This window comes from Elaeis guineensis, chromosome 15 (genome assembly GCF_000442705.2).
Source record: "Elaeis guineensis isolate ETL-2024a chromosome 15, EG11, whole genome shotgun sequence".
Lineage (NCBI taxonomy): Eukaryota > Viridiplantae > Streptophyta > Magnoliopsida > Arecales > Arecaceae > Elaeis > Elaeis guineensis.
Genome location: NC_026007.2, coordinates 72,017,206 through 72,034,079, shown reverse-complemented (window position 1 = coordinate 72,034,079; position 16,874 = coordinate 72,017,206). Strand labels below are relative to the sequence as shown.

At 44.4% G+C, this 16,874-nt stretch overlaps 2 protein-coding genes across 4 annotated transcripts in view; one reads left to right on the top strand and one right to left on the bottom strand.

Annotated features, from left to right (window-relative positions):
• The window catches only part of LOC105058656 (uncharacterized), a 49,719-nt gene that overhangs the window by 3,509 nt on the left and 29,336 nt on the right, over positions 1–16,874 (bottom strand). The window lies entirely within an intron of this gene.
• Positions 11,452–13,903, top strand: LOC105058658 (peroxidase N). Its single transcript, XM_010941654.3, has 4 exons — positions 11,452–11,738; positions 12,523–12,705; positions 12,898–13,063; positions 13,331–13,903. The coding sequence occupies exons 1-4, from the start codon at positions 11,517–11,519 to the stop codon at positions 13,744–13,746; spliced, it is 987 nt and encodes a 328-aa protein (XP_010939956.1). The 5' UTR covers positions 11,452–11,516; the 3' UTR covers positions 13,747–13,903.

Sequence of the window (16,874 nt, the reverse complement as noted above, 5' to 3'; positions counted from 1 at the left end):
AGAGTTGACAGTTAAACTCTGGGGTATCCTCTGATCATTTGGTCAAGGGGATTGAATTATTATATGAAAACTATATCCGCATGGGTTCTAAGGATGTTGTCTACACATTCGACCTATCCGATCGTCAGATACCATTGCTAGATGGTCACTTCGATTGGTATAAGAATTTATTCCTATGCTACCGGCTTAGGTTCGGATCTATGAGGTCACACACATTAGAGTTTCATGATCCGATCGGATGGTTGATCAACGATTAAGAATCGTTCTAAGGTTAAATGATCAATACGATTGACATTTAACCCAGTGCAAGTGTTGCAGGAGGATCTATTAGCAATTCGATTGCTGATTGGCTTAATTTGATTAAGCCAATGGGCTGAGATTAAGTCTAATTAAATATGATTTAATTAGATTTAGTTTGGGCTTGATTGGATCAAGTTCAATTGATTTTTGGATAAACCAAGTGCAAGGAAAAACTAGTCCTAGTTCAACTAGGACTTGGGTCAATCTAATTTCTAATTTGATTAGAAAATTAAATCAATTTAAATATAATTAAATCTGATTAAATTAGATTCTTAATTGGGTTAAGACCTATTTTAATTGGGTTGATCTAATTTTGATTTGATTTAGTTTGGGAAACCAAATTAAAATAAGTCATAAGACAGAATCCTAGTAGGACTAGGATTCCACCTTGCGCCACATAATCCTTCTCCATGCCCTCTCTCTTATTCAACGCCAATCCACTTATTTTGTGTGACAAAAGCCCTCTCCCAGATCTCTCCATGTTCACAAAAGGTCTCCTCTCTTCTTTCTTACATGGAAGGTGGTTTGGATCAAATCTAAAAGGAATAAGTTTGGATTCGAATTCTATGAGATAGAGTTTTAGAAATCCAAAACTCTTTCAATTTTGCACCGAATTTATTCAAATTTTTTTAAAATTTTTGTAGCTTTTAGGGTATACATTGTGCACCCTTTTCTAGTGATCCATGCACAAAAATATGAAGGAGGTGCTCAAGAGTTGGGCGTCCCTTAACTTGTCATGTTTGGATAAGCCTTGACTAGGTGTTTGACCTAGACAAGAACTCTATCATATCTCTCTATATAAGATGAGTTTCTTTATGAAATTTTAAAAAAAGTTAGAGATTTAAGAGACCTTTGTGCCATCCAAAAATCAGAGAGAAATACCTTTGGTCGTGGAGATATAAAAGATGCAAGTTTGGGTGTCTAGAGAGAAAAACGTGAAGAAGAAGAGGGTCTTTCTAGGGTTTTTGTTTTCATATCTTTCCTCCCTCCATCTTGAATTTTCTGAGAGTGTCTCAGATCTGAAACTCCTCCTTCTACTTTCTATCTTTGAAGAATCCAAATCAAGAAGAAGGAGGCACCTGATCAACCATCAAAGAAGGATCAGCGCAGTACTAGCATACTGTGCTGATTTCTTGAAGCAGGACTTCTGATCGAGATTCGTGGGCTCGTGTGGACGACTCCTAGAGGTCGAATGCGTGTGCGGCTTGCAACATCATCCTCAAGCCCAGATCAATAAGGTTAGAACGTCTAACTTGCAAGGTAATAGATCTGATCTATTGTTTAATACATACATTAGATGTAGTATAGAAACATGTTGATATGATCAACATGTAGTTCATGCTATATTTATATATTTTAATTTTTGATTTAATGCTATGTAATAATCATATAATAGGATCTTAGATCTAGGAATTTTTTGATTTTAGAAAATAAATTTTGATTTATTTTAGTCTTCCGCTGTATGATCTTGAAAAGTTTCAAGATCTAACCCTGAAACCCTAGATAAGGTTCCTACATTAAGCCCGTGTAGTATAGTCTGATTGGTCACCTCGACCTCGTCGTTGGACTGTGGGTGCCCGACTGAAGTCAGTCGGTGCGTGATGTGAAACCTCGCACAGAATCTCTGAAGTCTTGATTATCGAACTATCGCCCGTTGTCGGTGATAATGGTATGCGGCAGCCCGAACCTGAAGATGATGGACTTTTGGATGAAGTCCTCCATCTTCCGTTCGGTAATCTATGCCAGGGGCTCGGCCTCCACCCACTTGGTGAAGTAGTCGATGGCGACGACTATGAACTTCCTCTGGCCCGATGCGGAGGGAAGGGACCGAGATGTCGACCCCCCACTGAGCGAAGGGCCATGGGGCGACAATAGGAGTGATTTGGCTCGGTCGGTGTTGTACGTTGGCATACTTCTGGCATGGTTCGCACTTTCGGACCAACTCAGCCGCCCTTCCTCATGGTGGGCCAGTAGTAACCCTGCCGCAGGACCTTGTAGGCTAAGGATTTGCCCCCAAGTGACTCCCGCAGATTCCTTCGTGCACTTCTCTGAGTGCGTAATCTGCGTCGGTCGGTCCCAAGCACCTGAGCAAGGGAAGGGAGAACGACCTTTTGTAGAGTCGGCCATCCATGATCACATATTGGGAGGCCGACCATCGGAGCCGCCTGGCCTCCGCGGGATCTTCAGGGCTGATCCCGTCGGTCAGGTACCGAACAATCGGATCCATCCAGCTTGGTTCGCCGTCAGTTGTAGCACCTCCTCGACCTTGTCGATACTCGGCTGCTCGAGATTCTCCACGAACGTCCGGCCCAAAGAGTCGAAAGCCAGGTCGCCAGCCTGGAGAGTGCGTCGGCCCGGGCATTCTCCGACCTGGGGATGTGGGAGATTTCAAAATATCCGAGGCGTCACGAGATCCTTCACTTTCTGGAGATATTTTGCCATGGCTGGATCTGCGCCTCGAATTCGCCTTTGACCTGCCCCACGATCAGCTGAGAATCGGAGAATGCCCTGAGGCTGTCGATCCCAAGTTCCCTTGCCATCCTCAAGCCGGCGAGGAGCGCTTCATACTCGGCTTGGTTATTGGAGGCTTTGAAGTCGAATCGGAGGGCGTACTCGGTGACTACCCCATCCGAGTTGGTGAGCAGGAACCCAGCCCCGCTCCCTTGAGCGTTTGAAGCTCCGTCGATGTGCAGTACCCAGGTGGAGACCGGGTCAGGCTCGGAGACCGCATCTCGTCCGGGGTCCACGTCTTCCGACCCTTGGTCGGTCGTCGGGCATTCTGCGATGAAGTCGGCCAGGACCTGGGCCTTTAAGGCAGGTCGCAGTCGTACTATATGTCGAATCACTGAGCTTCGTCATCCACTTTGCTAGTCGTCCCGATGTATCAGGTCGGCGCAGTATCGCCCTCAGGGGCTGGTTGGTGAGAACCACAATGCGTGCGCTGGAAGTATGGGCGGAGTCACTGTGCGGAGACGGTCAGGGCAAAATCATCTTTTCTGTCTCCGAATATCGGGCTTCAGCACCGTGGAGCACTTTGCTGGTATAGTAGATAGGTTGATGGTCGGCTCTCATTTTCTCTGACGAGCACCGAACTGACCGCCTCGGGGGAAGTGGCCAAATAGAGATACAATGTCTCCCCGACCTCCGGCTTCACAAGCAACGACGGGAAGCCAAGTAACTCTTCAGCTCCTCGAAGGCCCGTCGGCACTCATCCGACCAAGAGAAGCCCTTCGCCTGCCTCAGAGTTTTAAGAACGGGAGGCACCTTTCAGCCGATCGAGAGATGAACCGGCTGAGAGCGGATTTTTCCATTCAACTGCTGGACTTCCTTCTTGGTGTTCGGGGCGCACGTCGATGATGGCCTTATTTTCTCGGGTTGGCCTCGATTCCCCGTTGCGAGACGAGAAACTTCCCCGAGGTTACTCCGAAGGTGCACTTAGTCGGATTCAGCTTCATCCGGTGTCATCGTAGAGTGCGAAAGATTTCTTCGAGATCCCGACATGATCCGGAATTTGCGCACTTTTTACCAGCATGTCGTCGACATACTTCATGTTGCACCCGATCTGGTCTTTAAAGACCTGTTGACAAGTCGTTGGTAGGTGGCACCGGCATTCTTCAGCCCGAAGGGCATTACTCGGTAGCAGTAGAGGCCCTTGGGGGTCACGAAGGCAGTGTGCTCCTCGTCTTCGGGCGCCATCCGGATCTGATTGTACCCGACAAGGCGTCCATGAAGCTGAGCAGTCGATAACCGGACGTCGCATCCACCAGCTGGTCGATCTTTGGAAGTGGAAAGCTGTCCTTCGGACAGGCCCGATTCAAGTCGGTGTAGTCGATACAAATCCTCCACTTTCTGTTGGCTTTCTTGACCATGACAACATTGGCGAGCCAATCGGGATATGTAGTTTCTCTGATGAAGCCCGCCTCGAGTAGCTTGTCCTTCTTCGTCGATGGCCTTCTGTCTTTCAGGAGCAAAAGACCTTTTCTTCTGTTTCACCGGCCTCACGTCGGGTCGATGTTGAGTCGGTGCGTTATTGTCTCCGGAGGGATGCCCGACATATCTGCTGCCGACCAAGCAAATATGTCGGCGTTGGCCTTCAGCAGCTCCGCCAACCGTCGTCGTTCTGGGTCGGACAGTTGAGACCCGACCCATACCTTTCGGTCGGGGCTCTCCGCTATCGATTAACAGCTGTTCGGCCGGCGAGCCCTGTTCTTCCTCCTTCCGTTGGTCTAATTTGTCGATCGTCAGGGAGCCCTTCAACTCGTCGCTTTGAGCGGAGATCTGGAAGCATCGACGAGCGAGCTGTTGGTCTCCGCGCATCTCTCCGACTCCATTTTTGGTCGAAAATCCGAACCAAGAGATGGTACGTCGAGACATCGCCTTGAGGGCATTTAGTCCGGATCTTCCAAGTATGGCATTGTAGGCCGAAGGTACTTGGACGACGCAAAAGTCAAATGGACTGTGCTTTGTCGTGGTTCGGTGCCGACCGTCACGGGCAGGAATTCTCCTTCCATCACGACGGCGTCTGACGAAGCCTATCAAGGGCGTAGAGACCCTCTTGAGTCGGTCGTCGATAGTCGCATCCGGGAGAAGGTCGAGTAAAACAAAACGTTCGTTGAACTTCCATTATCTACAAAAATTCTTTTTACATCATAGTTTGCTATTGTTGCGAGACAACAACAGCGTCGTCGTGGGGAGTTTGGATGCCCCGAACATCTTCTTCCGTAAAGGTAATTACGTCGTCCGGGCGCGCTCTTCGTCGGCTCCCCTCCAGCAGACGTCCCGGGCCAAGTCGTTTGGAAATCATATTGATGACCCCGGCCGTTGGCTGATTAGTCGTCGCTTCTTCAGTCGGCTGGGGTCGTCGATCGGCGACTGGTTGAGTCGGCGGGTTCCTCCGAAATTTATCGAGATACCCTCGACGGATGAGAGCTTCGATCTCATCCTTAAGCTGGATGCATTGCTCGGTATTGTGACCGTGACCCCGGTAATCGGCAGTACTTCCGTCGGTCGAGGCCCTTTGCCTTCAGAGGCGGAGGCCGTCGCAGGTACTCTTCTCCTTCGATTTATCAAAATCTGCGCACGAGGAGCAGAGAGGAGAGTGTAGGAATTCATACTTGGGGCGTGTTGGCCTTAGGCTCCGTCGGCGAGGCGACCTCTGGTCCCGTCGTGGGGTGAGACCCGACTGTCGGTCGGGGGCCTGCTAGGCGCAGCGGGGTCCCGACCCTTTCTCCGCTCTCTCCTTCGGCCTTTGGGCTCCGCAAAGCGCCAGTCGAAGCTCCCTCGTCCGCACACATGTACTGTACGCGCGTTCCAGCAGCTCAGCGTATGTTCGGAGGAGAGTTTTGTCCAGGGAGTAGGTGAACCGGGATGCCCTCAGTCCGCGCTTCATGGCCGAGACGGCCATATCCTCATTAAGGTCCCGAACCTCGAGCGTGGCCGTGTTGAACCGCGCCATGAAGTGTCGGAGCGTCTCGTTTTCTCCTTGTTTAAGAGAGAAAAGGCTGTCCGATGTTCGGGACGGCTTTCGACTGGTACTGAAGTGGGCCACAAAGGAGTGCTCGAGCTGCCCGAAGGAGTGGATACTTTTTGATCGAAGGTCGGAGTACCAGGCCCTGGCAGCTTTGCGTAGCGTAGCAGGAAAGCCGATACAAAGGAGGGCGTCGGTTGCCCCTTGAATCGTCATGAGAGCTTTGTAGCTCTCCAGGTGGTCGATCGGGTCGGTGGAGCCGTCGTAGGGCTCCACGTGCGGCATCTTGAACCGAGCGAAAATCGGTTCATCGAGGATGAGTCGGGAGAGGTTGGGCTGTCTGAAAGTCGATGTCATTTGAAGACTTCTGCCCGTCCACCTGCAGCTGAACAAACCGACGGTCGATTTTCTCGAACCTGCATTCGTAGTCGTCGGCCCGTCGGTACTGGGAGACCCAGGGGTGGAGTCCCAGAAGAATTTGAGAGAGAGGCAGACGGCGTCCGCGGGTGCTTCTCCTTCCTTGCTCGTTCTAGCTGGGAGGGAGAGTGCCGTCGGGACCGATGGGCGTCGCACCGCGGTCGCTCCTCCTCCTCTCGGTAGGAGCACTATGGCAGGTGCTCCTACGGGGGTGACGGAGGTCGATGCGGGCGTCGGCGGCTGCTCCTGGAGGGCATCGGACGTGCCGCCGGTTGCTCGGCCGGTGATGGCGGCAGCCGGACCGGTTGTTGCTGAAGGTTTTTGACCGCATCCGTCAACACGGTCATCTGCCGCATGATTGCCGCAATCTGTGCCTCCGTGGTTACCGCAGGGTGCGGAGAGCTGGGTTCCGCCGCGGAGGGTGGAGGAGAGGCCTCTTTCCGACGGGAAGAGCGCCTCGCCGATCCAGTGACCCTCGATCGCTGAGCTCTTGTCTTCGTCATCTAGGATTCCGTGGGGGTTACGATCCCCTGTGCTGTCGATGAAGCACTAACCTGTCACTATGAGCGTTGCTTGCTGGCCTCCTACCTGGCGCGCCAATCTGTTGCGGTCAATCCCCTCGTCGCCTGGTCGCCGGGAACGAGCGCCTGCAAAAGAAAGTCCACACTGACCGGAGGCGGCTCCGGCGGGGACCCTCCGACGGTCAAGTCAGAGAGGAGACTAGGCAACAGTGAAATGAAGACAGGGAGCTCAAACGAGAGAGAGAGAGAGAGAAAGAGAGGGAGCAAGCTTGAGGGTTTTTGGAATAAGACCCCTAGCACTGTTGCCTTCCCCGATATATATAATGGAGCGTGGTATGGCACCGTCATTAATGGCGCGGACAATTGAAGAATTGTCAATTTCACTGTAGACTGTCAGAGTCACCGTAAAGATGTCAAATCGTCGTGGGGCTGTCAAATCGCTAGGATTGACCCATACCCTAGGTGGGATAATGCCCCTAGGCGGCAGTCCGCATGCTGTTGTTAGGACCGACAGTCTCTAACAGTAGTACGACGATTTGAGGAGTCGACCGACCTTGGATCGGTGGCCAGCTGAGGGGTATCGGGTAGAGATTCGGACCCTCCGATGGTCAGTCGGGCACGTCGTGGGAGTCGGACATCGGACTTCCTGGTGCAGTCGGTCGGGAGGGCAGGAAGGGTCCGTCCGATCGACATATCTTCAGTCGGTCGACAGTCATCGATCGGTCGGTCGATTGGTCGGATATGTCCAATTATAAGTCAGCACGAGCGGGGTCGGTCAGTATTCCCCAACACCATCTTCAAGTTAGGGGCTTTTGGCCTGAATGCCACGAGCACAAGCACACCACAACTTACTTCAATGCAAGGCATGCCCACCGCCCACAACTTGCTATTTTTGATACAAAACCGCATAGATCTAATAAAACCCCTGATAGGCATCTCTCCAACTAGCTATTTAGTATTTTAATCTGAGAGGAGATTATTTGATCGGATGGAGAGAAGGAAGATTTTTTTTTAAGATGCTATATTCGAATTTCATAAAGAAAAGATAGAAGAATAGGAGAAACTTTCAAAACTAGGGCTTAAGTCTTTTTTTTTATTTTATTTTTTTTATTCATTAAAAATAAGGTACATATCTTCTATTTCTAATAACAAAATCTATCCTTATATAAATTAGGTCGGATTCCTCATCTAGCTTTAATAGGACTCTTTTACCTAAATAGATATGTTTAGTATAAATAATTTAGAAAAAGTTAAAACTCTTGAAGATATAGATCTCAATTTGTATTTCAACTACATTTTCTATTGCTCCATCGAATTCTTCTCGGATTGGAAGCTATGCTCGATTATAATATATTCGAAAGAGAAATTTTTAGATTTATTGATCCAATTCGGAGCTTAAACGAAGAAATTTTATCTGATCGTCATGAGCGTCATCCCTTTATTAGGGTGGCATCATATTGTAGATTTTGAAAATCTATATTTTTTTTAAAAAAAAAATGATCATCGATCAAAATCGAACGTCATATAATCAAATTATAATCTCCAAAAATTTGGTTTGCAATTTGACTTTTCGATATGGCAGATCTTGCTTTTGGACCATATTGAATCCTATTTGTAATGACCAAAGCAATCCACATCAAATCCAAAAATTCTCTTAGATTGCTATTAGACCGCATCATTTATAGATATAGAGCACAATGACTTGAATTCTATGTTGTTTTCAAATTCTTAGCCTAGCCATTAACTGTCCAAAAAAACCTTTTTTTTTTCCTGAGAGATAATTGCCTACTTCTAATAATAGCCTTGAGGGACGTCTCCAACTAACAGTTAGGACCTTAATGTTGAGAGGTCTCTTGTGCTACAAAGAGATTACACATCTTTCTAGGTGTTGTAACCTTGCTCCCATCTTTTTAGAAGCCTTTTGCCATTTCATTTTCCCTCTGATTTTTCACTCCATTTTTCTCATTTATTTGCCGCACATATTACACTATTATATGAGTTTATTCTCGGTGACTAAAGAAGTTGCCGAGCCTCTACCTTCACGTGCTTGTGCTGTACTTAGAGACCATTCGAGCAAAGCCAAGATCTTTTGTATCCTGAAGCATCTTTGCTAATCACCTACATAAAATGGGGGATCTTACTCTTAGGGCAGCGCCAGGCATGTCCACTTGGTTTTATAGTTGTAGAATTTTAAAATATTTAGAAGCATTTTAATTTTTGCAAGAACCACTAACCTTTCATGAATCAAAAAGAAACAGAACTTAAGATGGATCTATTGGAGCCTATTAGACCAACCAGAGTTGCTAGTATGTTAATATGGAAGCTCACAAATAATGAAAACTTCTCGATGGGTTCCATTTACAAACTTATTAGCCAAGGTGGTATCATTTGGTCTTATTATAAACTCATTTGGAATACAGCAGCTCGGAGAAGACAAAGATCTTCATTTGGCTCTAAAAATAAATTACACACTGTTGGGATATACCGACCGACGGCCCCGACGATCGATCCCTGACCGACGACCGACGGATGACTCCGACAGATGGCTGCCGACAATATCCGACCAAAAGTGTGTCGGCCGAACCGACCCATGCTGTTCTCGACCGATCAAGCGGCCTAACCCACATTACCGACTCATTGTCGGGGGTGGCGACCGACGCCGACTCATCCTCGGGATGGTCTGACCAAAGACGACCGACCCGACCGACGCCGACTCACCGACCGATGAGACCTACGCCGACTCATCCTCGGGATGGTCTGACCAACGACGACCGACCCGACCGACGCCGACTTCACCGACCGACCGACCGACGGGTGCCGTTACCGACCGATCGACGGCTACCGACCGATCGACGGCTACCGACCGACCGAGGATACGTCGGTCGGGCGGACTTTTTTCGCTCTCCCAACCGACTGCACTATGGAGTCCGATGTCCGACTCCACCAACGTGCCTGACTGACTGTCGGAGGAGCCCAAATTTTCACCCAATGCCCCTCAGCTGGCCGCCGACCTATGGTCGGTCGGCTCCTCCAATCATCGTACTACTGCCAGAAACTGTCAGTCCTGATAACGGCATGCGGCACTGCCGCCTAGGGGCATTATCCCACCTAAGGCATGGGTCAACCCTAGCGATTTGACAGCGCCACGGCGATTTGACACCCTCACGACGGCTCTGACAGTCCTCAGTGAGTTGACAATACATCAATTGTCCGTGCCATTAATGACGGCGCCATACCATGCTCCACTATATATATCGGGGAAAGCAACAGTGCTAGAAGTCGATTCGAAACTCCTGAACTCCCTCCTCTCTAGCTCTCTCTCTCTATCTCGTTGAACTCCTTGTTTTCTTCTCACTGTTGCCTAGTCTCCTCTCTGACTTGACCGTCGGAGGGTCTCCGTCGGAGCCACCTCCGATCAGTGCAGACTTTCTTTTGCAGACGCTCGTTTTCGACGATCAGACAATGAGGGGATTGACCGTAACACATATCACTGAAGTACTACAAAGGAAGAGATAGAGAGTAAGTTCTGAATGTCCATGCTCAGAAATGGTTCCTTACCTTTTTGTCAGATGCCCAATGGCTGACAAATATTCATAAACTTTGGACCTTATGATGCAATAGATAGATTAAGCCATCGCTTGGATTTTCCGAGGGAAGAGGTGCTCCATTGATACAACCATAAAAAAGATTCTCCGTACCTTCAAAAATTGGCTGTATCTTTGTAATGGGAAAGAGAGGGAAAGCCATTGAGCAATTTTGTCTTGCATTGCTCCACTTATCCACAAGCTTCTTGTATCTTTTTGTCCCTTTCTTTTGTTGTACATAATTTCTACATTTTAATCATTTGGAGGATGTACTTCACTCCCTCTCCTTTTCCCTTCAAAATAAAATAAAATATTGATTTTCTAATTTCCATTCAAGTTTGAGCCTATCTAACTCATCATAATCAATATGCATCAATTAATATTTTCTGAAATACTTCTACCATCGAAATTGCAGCTGGTTGCATTTTTAATGAAATCACTACACCGTAGACTTTGACATTAGGGAAAGAAGAGTTTCCATTTTTTTTTCTTTTTTTTACACCTTTTCGACAATCGAAAAAAGTTATGCCACATTAAGCTGTTATATATGTATTCTGATGTCATGGCCTTGCTACTGCGAAGCCCCCTCAACCAAGGCTGATGGTAGTGCATGTCTGCATAACTTTCTCCCTTTGCAGTATGAGTTCATGTCCTGCTTCCATTATTTTCCTTTTAAAATACTTGCAATGGTCTGCATGCAAACAATGAAAGAGAGAGCACCAATAAACAATCTCATCTGAATGAAGTCCAAAACCCTCAATTCTCACATTGAGAGTAGTTTAATATGCTTAGCCTGTATGAAACCCAATTGCATTCATGCATTGTAGAATCGTATACGAAACTGACATCCACCAAAGTAGTCAGAGGACTGCCATTTTGGCTAGCACTAGCATGCTCGGTAGGATAAATGCTGCTCCATTACACTAATCAGTGCAAAAGGACAAAGAGTTTACCTTCCAAACATGTCTATCTTCTAAGCTGCAGCCATTTTTATGCACTCCAATAGGACCACACCACCACCTCGGTTGGTGCGCACTCACGTCCTCATAGCCGCCCATTACAGCCCAGCACTGGCCCAAGCAGAGGTGAAGATAAAGCAAATCATCAATTTAATAACTTCTGAACTAGCCTTGCAACCATCTATAAAAAGCCAGCACTGTCTAAGTTTCATAAGCCAACTTAGAGCTAGATAGAGTTGAATTTTCATCGAACACCGTAATAACAAAGATGAAGGCTTGCAGTTTTGTTAGCCATCCTTCCTTGCTCATAATTTTGATAGTTTCATGCCTTGGTGTAGAGGTAAGAGCACAATTGACCACTGATTTCTATGCAACTAGCTGCCCTACTGTGTTCACCGTCGTTCGCCAAGAGGTCATAAAAGCCCTTATGAATGAGATGAGGATGGGAGCATCTCTGCTTCGACTCCACTTCCATGATTGCTTTGTAAATGTGAGTTTGAGACATACTAATTAAATTTCTAGCCAAGTTGTTGTATTTGCTCCAAGATTTACATGTTGGGATTCACTAATTATTATTAATCATGCATAATTTTTTGTCACATAAATTATTTTGAGGAAAGTATATCATAGATTGTTTTCTCGGTTTCAACTACATTTTTGCATATACACAGTGGTAGGCAAAGTATGCACCATAGACCTAAATGTTTTTGTTTGCTCTCCCTTTTTTTAAAACCCTTGGCAGTAGGTTAGATGCAGACAGATTAGCAACACCTTGTTAAATCCCTAACTCAATAAGCAATTCATGCATTTGCAGTGACCAAGGTTTGCAAGATGTATCCATGCATGCAAAGGGAAGCCATATTTACAACTTGCATGGAGGTGTATCAACTGAACGAGACCACCACGATGTTCTCGATTCAATCATACCTACCAATCCATTGCATAAAATCATCGACACCATAACTAATTAATTTCCCTATATGTTCTCTTGATCAAACTACTATATACATTTGATGTATTACAAAATGTCAATTAATGTTCTTTACAGTTTTTTATTGGTAGAGCCTTTGTACTCCAAGTATTATTATTATTATTATTATTATTAAATATTTTTTAAACTTCTTCTATGTTAACTAAAATATTTGAATCTTTAGATTATTTCTCTTCTGTTTTGGTTGGAAAATTTTGAATCATCTCCTTCTTTGTGCTTTTTGACTCTTAAATCAACCCTGCATGTTAATATAGCAATTTTCTCTCCATAATGTTCGATGCAGGGCTGTGATGGCTCAATCCTACTAGATGGAAGCAATAGCGAGAAGCTTGCGTTTCCCAATCGTAACTCTGTGAGAGGATTTGATGTTGTGGACACCATCAAAGCTGCCGTCGAGAATGAATGCAACGACACTGTATCATGTGCCGATATACTCGCAATTGCAGCTAGAGACTCGGTTTTCTTGGTAAACCCCTTCATCACTTCAAGAACATGGAAATAATCCACAACGTCTGTTGATTTGTTTGAACATAGTTCGGTTTTGTATTGAATCATTTAGGTTCAAACTACAATTTCCTTTGCAACCTACGACTGCTATTATATTAATTCTCTCTCTTAACCAATGCTTATGTACATTTCATTCTTGATTGCTTCGTAGAGTGGGGGACCCGAATGGCAAGTTCTTGTGGGAAGAAGAGATGGATTAGTAGCCAACCAGACAGGAGCCAACATTGGCCTTCCTGCTCCCACGGATTCCATCAACACAATCATAACTAAATTTAACAATGTTGGTCTTAACACCACAGACGTTGTCGTCTTATCAGGTAAGCGCAATTAATTTTAACTATGATCCATACTCATTAGTTAATCGCTAAAGTTAGCTTTGATATGAGTACTCAACATGGTGAGTGGACATGTCTCCATTAAGTTGATCAATCATGCCTCTAAAGAGAAAGCTGAGTCATTTTATCCCACGATAGACTTTATACTATGGGCATATACTAGGTTTTAATCAGACCATGCACCAACTTGCATCGCTGGTATCATGGTAGAGTTATGTAATCTAATCACCGTACTTTTGGTGTACACAGGTGGCCACACAATCGGTCGAGCCCGTTGCGTAACATTTTCCAACCGTCTATTTAACTTCTCTAGTACAGATGCGACGGACCCGACACTAGACTCGACCATGGCATCAGAGCTACAGACCTTGTGCCAGGGCGGCGATGGCAATACAACTACTGTGCTTGACCGCAACTCTGCCGATCTTTTCGACAACCACTACTACATCAATTTGCTGAACCAAAAAGGCCTCTTGTCATCGGACCAGGGTCTCTTCTCGAGCGATGAAGGGGTGGCGGCAACCAAGGCCTTGGTCCAGACCTACAGCAGCGATAGCAGCCAGTTCATGGAGGATTTTGTGACTTCCATCATCAAGATGGGAAATATAAGCCCCCTCACAGGTTCTGCTGGAGAGATACGTAAGAACTGCAGGGTGGTCAACTGAACTCGGCAGGGTCACAAGCCTTGAAAGTTTCAGATGTGGCTTATGCGTTTGCTTATCAAAATGTCTCTATTAGAGTTCAAAGGAAAATGTAGCACTTAGCTGTGATGGAAAGACGTTGTAAACAATGCATGATTAATTAAAGAAAAAAATTCCACTATATGGTGATTTAGGAGCTCTCCCTATGCCATTCAAAACACGGCCGGCTGTTGCAGGTGCTTGTTTATTTTATCTCAAGTATAGCCGGACAAATTAGTCAACCACGATGATAAAGTATGCTCTCAACTGGAAGTCACTACGATCAGTAGTGTTACCCCCACCCACCGACCCACCCAGGTGCGTCTGCATGCGCACACACGCACACGAATAGATATATATATATATATATATATATATATATATATATATATATATATATATATTTATTTATTTATTTATTTATTTATTTATTTATTTATTTGTATATATATATATATATATGTGTGTGTGTATATATATATATATATATATATATATATATATATATATATATATATGTGTGTGTGTGTGTGTGTGTGTGTATGTATGTGTGTGTGTGTGTATATATATGTGTGTGTATGTATATTTGTATATATGTATATATATATGTATATATGTATATATATGTATGTATGTATGTATATATATTTATGCATGTCCATCTACCTATATCTATTTATCTATTATCTATATTCTCTATACTATAAGCATTTTCAAATTAAAGGTCCAGCACATATTTTGGTACTATTAAACCAACGAAAACTCAGCCAAGTGACCACTCTATATCTCGCTCTGATACTTTTTTTCATCTCTGTAACTACTTTTAGATAAATATATACTACAATAAAAATAATGTTTAACAGCAAATTACTTATGACATTTCTTCTTATATTGTAATAATCCAGCTTATTGGGCCCAGAATCAGCCCATAGTCCAAAAAAAAAAGGAATGGAAAGAAGACTCCTAATGGGAGTCTTCTTCTCCAATGAATCCCGATCAGAGAAGGGTTCTAGAATCCTTAAAACTCTAGGACCCTCCATAAATAAGACTCCCCTCTCCCTCACGAGCCTCCACCGACGACCATTGAACTCAATTCCTCCCCTTTTTTTTCTTGGAAGCTGCAGCACTTTTATTATTGTGTTCGTCGAAAATCGAAGGTCGAAGAGGCCACCAGAATTCATGTAAGGGTTCAATCTTTCTTCCTCTTCCTCTTTTCTTTCTTCCCATGGTTTTAGACTCTTTGCCGGCCATCGGGATCGTCGGAAATTCCATGAATCATGAAACCTCCGTTCGGCCAAAACTTTTTTCTCTCTTTTTGATCATCGATGCCGCCAGCTGCGACATCTCACCCGTAGGATAGGACTTCATCTCTCTATCCCTCTTTCCTGAGGATCTTGGCCATCGGTGACCGGCCAATGATCAGAAAACAAAATAAAAAGCGACGGTACCCTATTTTTTGATCGTTTCTTGATTTCTGGCCGGCCGAACCTCACCGCCGGCCTTCCTTGCTTTGTCATCGTCGATCAAATGCCGCCACCCCTCATCGAAGCTGAGCCACCGAGCCTCCCTCTGGTCCTCTCTTGTTTGGCCAAGGAAGAGAAAGAAAGAAGAAAACGGGAAAAGAAGAAGAAGGAAGAAAGAAAAGAAAAGAAAAAGAAAAAAAAGAGAAAGAGAAAGAAGAAAAGAAAAGAAAGAAAAATAAAAATAAAAAAAGAGAGTTTTCTCTCTCTCCTTTCTCTCTCTTTCCTCTCTCCTCTCTCTACCTTCTCTCTCCACCTTCTCTCTCTAGATTTTCTCTCTATTTTCTCTCTCTAGACCTTTTCTCTCTCTTTATGGATTTTATCTCTCTAGGATCTTTCTAGTCTCTCTCTCTAATTGCATCACGGATTCTAAGATAAAATTGAGATGAAAATATGATGACCTGAGATTGCTCTGAAATTCATGCAATAGATTAAATTCTGATCCGATCCATATTCGAAATTGATAACATCGATCATAGTTAATTCATATTGAGTCATCTTGATATGATCTTTGATAATCTCGATCATAAATTGCCTCATTCGAAGGATACGAAGATTCTCTCTCTACTTTCTCTCTCTAAAACTTTTTTTCTCTAAAATTTTCTCTCTCTTCATGGATTTTCTCTTCTTAGAAGTCTTATGGATCAATGGAGGGTCTAGATACTCAAACAAATCTTAATTTTGGTTAATCTTAGGAGAAATCCTAGATTTATATTATTAGGATCGATTATTGGTGATTTCTTCATATATAATTTTCATATTTGATCAGGGTTATGAAATGATATGATTGCCTGCATAAGATGTCGAGTGGAATATCTTATTTTCAAAATTTATAAATCGAAGAAGAACATTGATTTCTATACTTGGATCAATCATCGGTAAAGGTGAGAACTCTGTACATGATCACTATTATATATGATATTTTATCGTTGATCTTGCATCATTGGTTTTGCATCGTTGGATTTGAGATCGATGAATTTATTATATCTGGGATACTGTTATTTGATTTTGAGCATAAGTATGTTATGTCAATATATATATATATATATCAGATATTGATGGTATGATTATATGGATATGACATATCTAAATTGATCATAATGCAAGTCAGAATTGATTTGATGAAATCAATACAATGATTAAATGAAAAAGAGAGATATAGTATGGACTAGCCTTGTCATGTGGAACAGTCCATCAGGAGTTTATGCCTGGGACAGCCCCCACTGACTTATAGGTGGATCAGCCGGACAGGAGCTCATGCTTGGGACAGTCTGCCAAGAGCTTATACTTGGGATAGCCTCTCACAGACTTTCGTACGTGGGACAGCCGATCAGGAGCTCATCCTGGGATAGCCTTGAAAGGCTTTTTAAGTAAAAATTGATTCGGATGATGACTGAGGTATAGACTTGATTAGTCCAGAGCCCAAAAAAAAAAGATTAAGGATCATATGATAATCAAAAGAGAAATAAAAGATAAGACATGAAATAATTGTTGAATAAAAAAAATTTCACTTGTTAACATATGATGATGCATCTCTTTTGACAAGACAGATAATTTATAGATATTTGAATTATTCCAAATATTGAACATGAA

Coding starts and splice junctions, on each gene's coding strand:
- LOC105058658 (XM_010941654.3), top strand. CDS start 11,517: ATGAAGGCTTGCAGTTTTGTTAGCCATCCTTCCTTGCTCATAATTTTG. Junction 11,739..12,522: donor TCCATGATTGCTTTGTAAAT/GTGAGTTTGAGA, acceptor TGTTCGATGCAG/GGCTGTGATGGCTCAATCCT. Junction 12,706..12,897: donor CTAGAGACTCGGTTTTCTTG/GTAAACCCCTTC, acceptor ATTGCTTCGTAG/AGTGGGGGACCCGAATGGCA.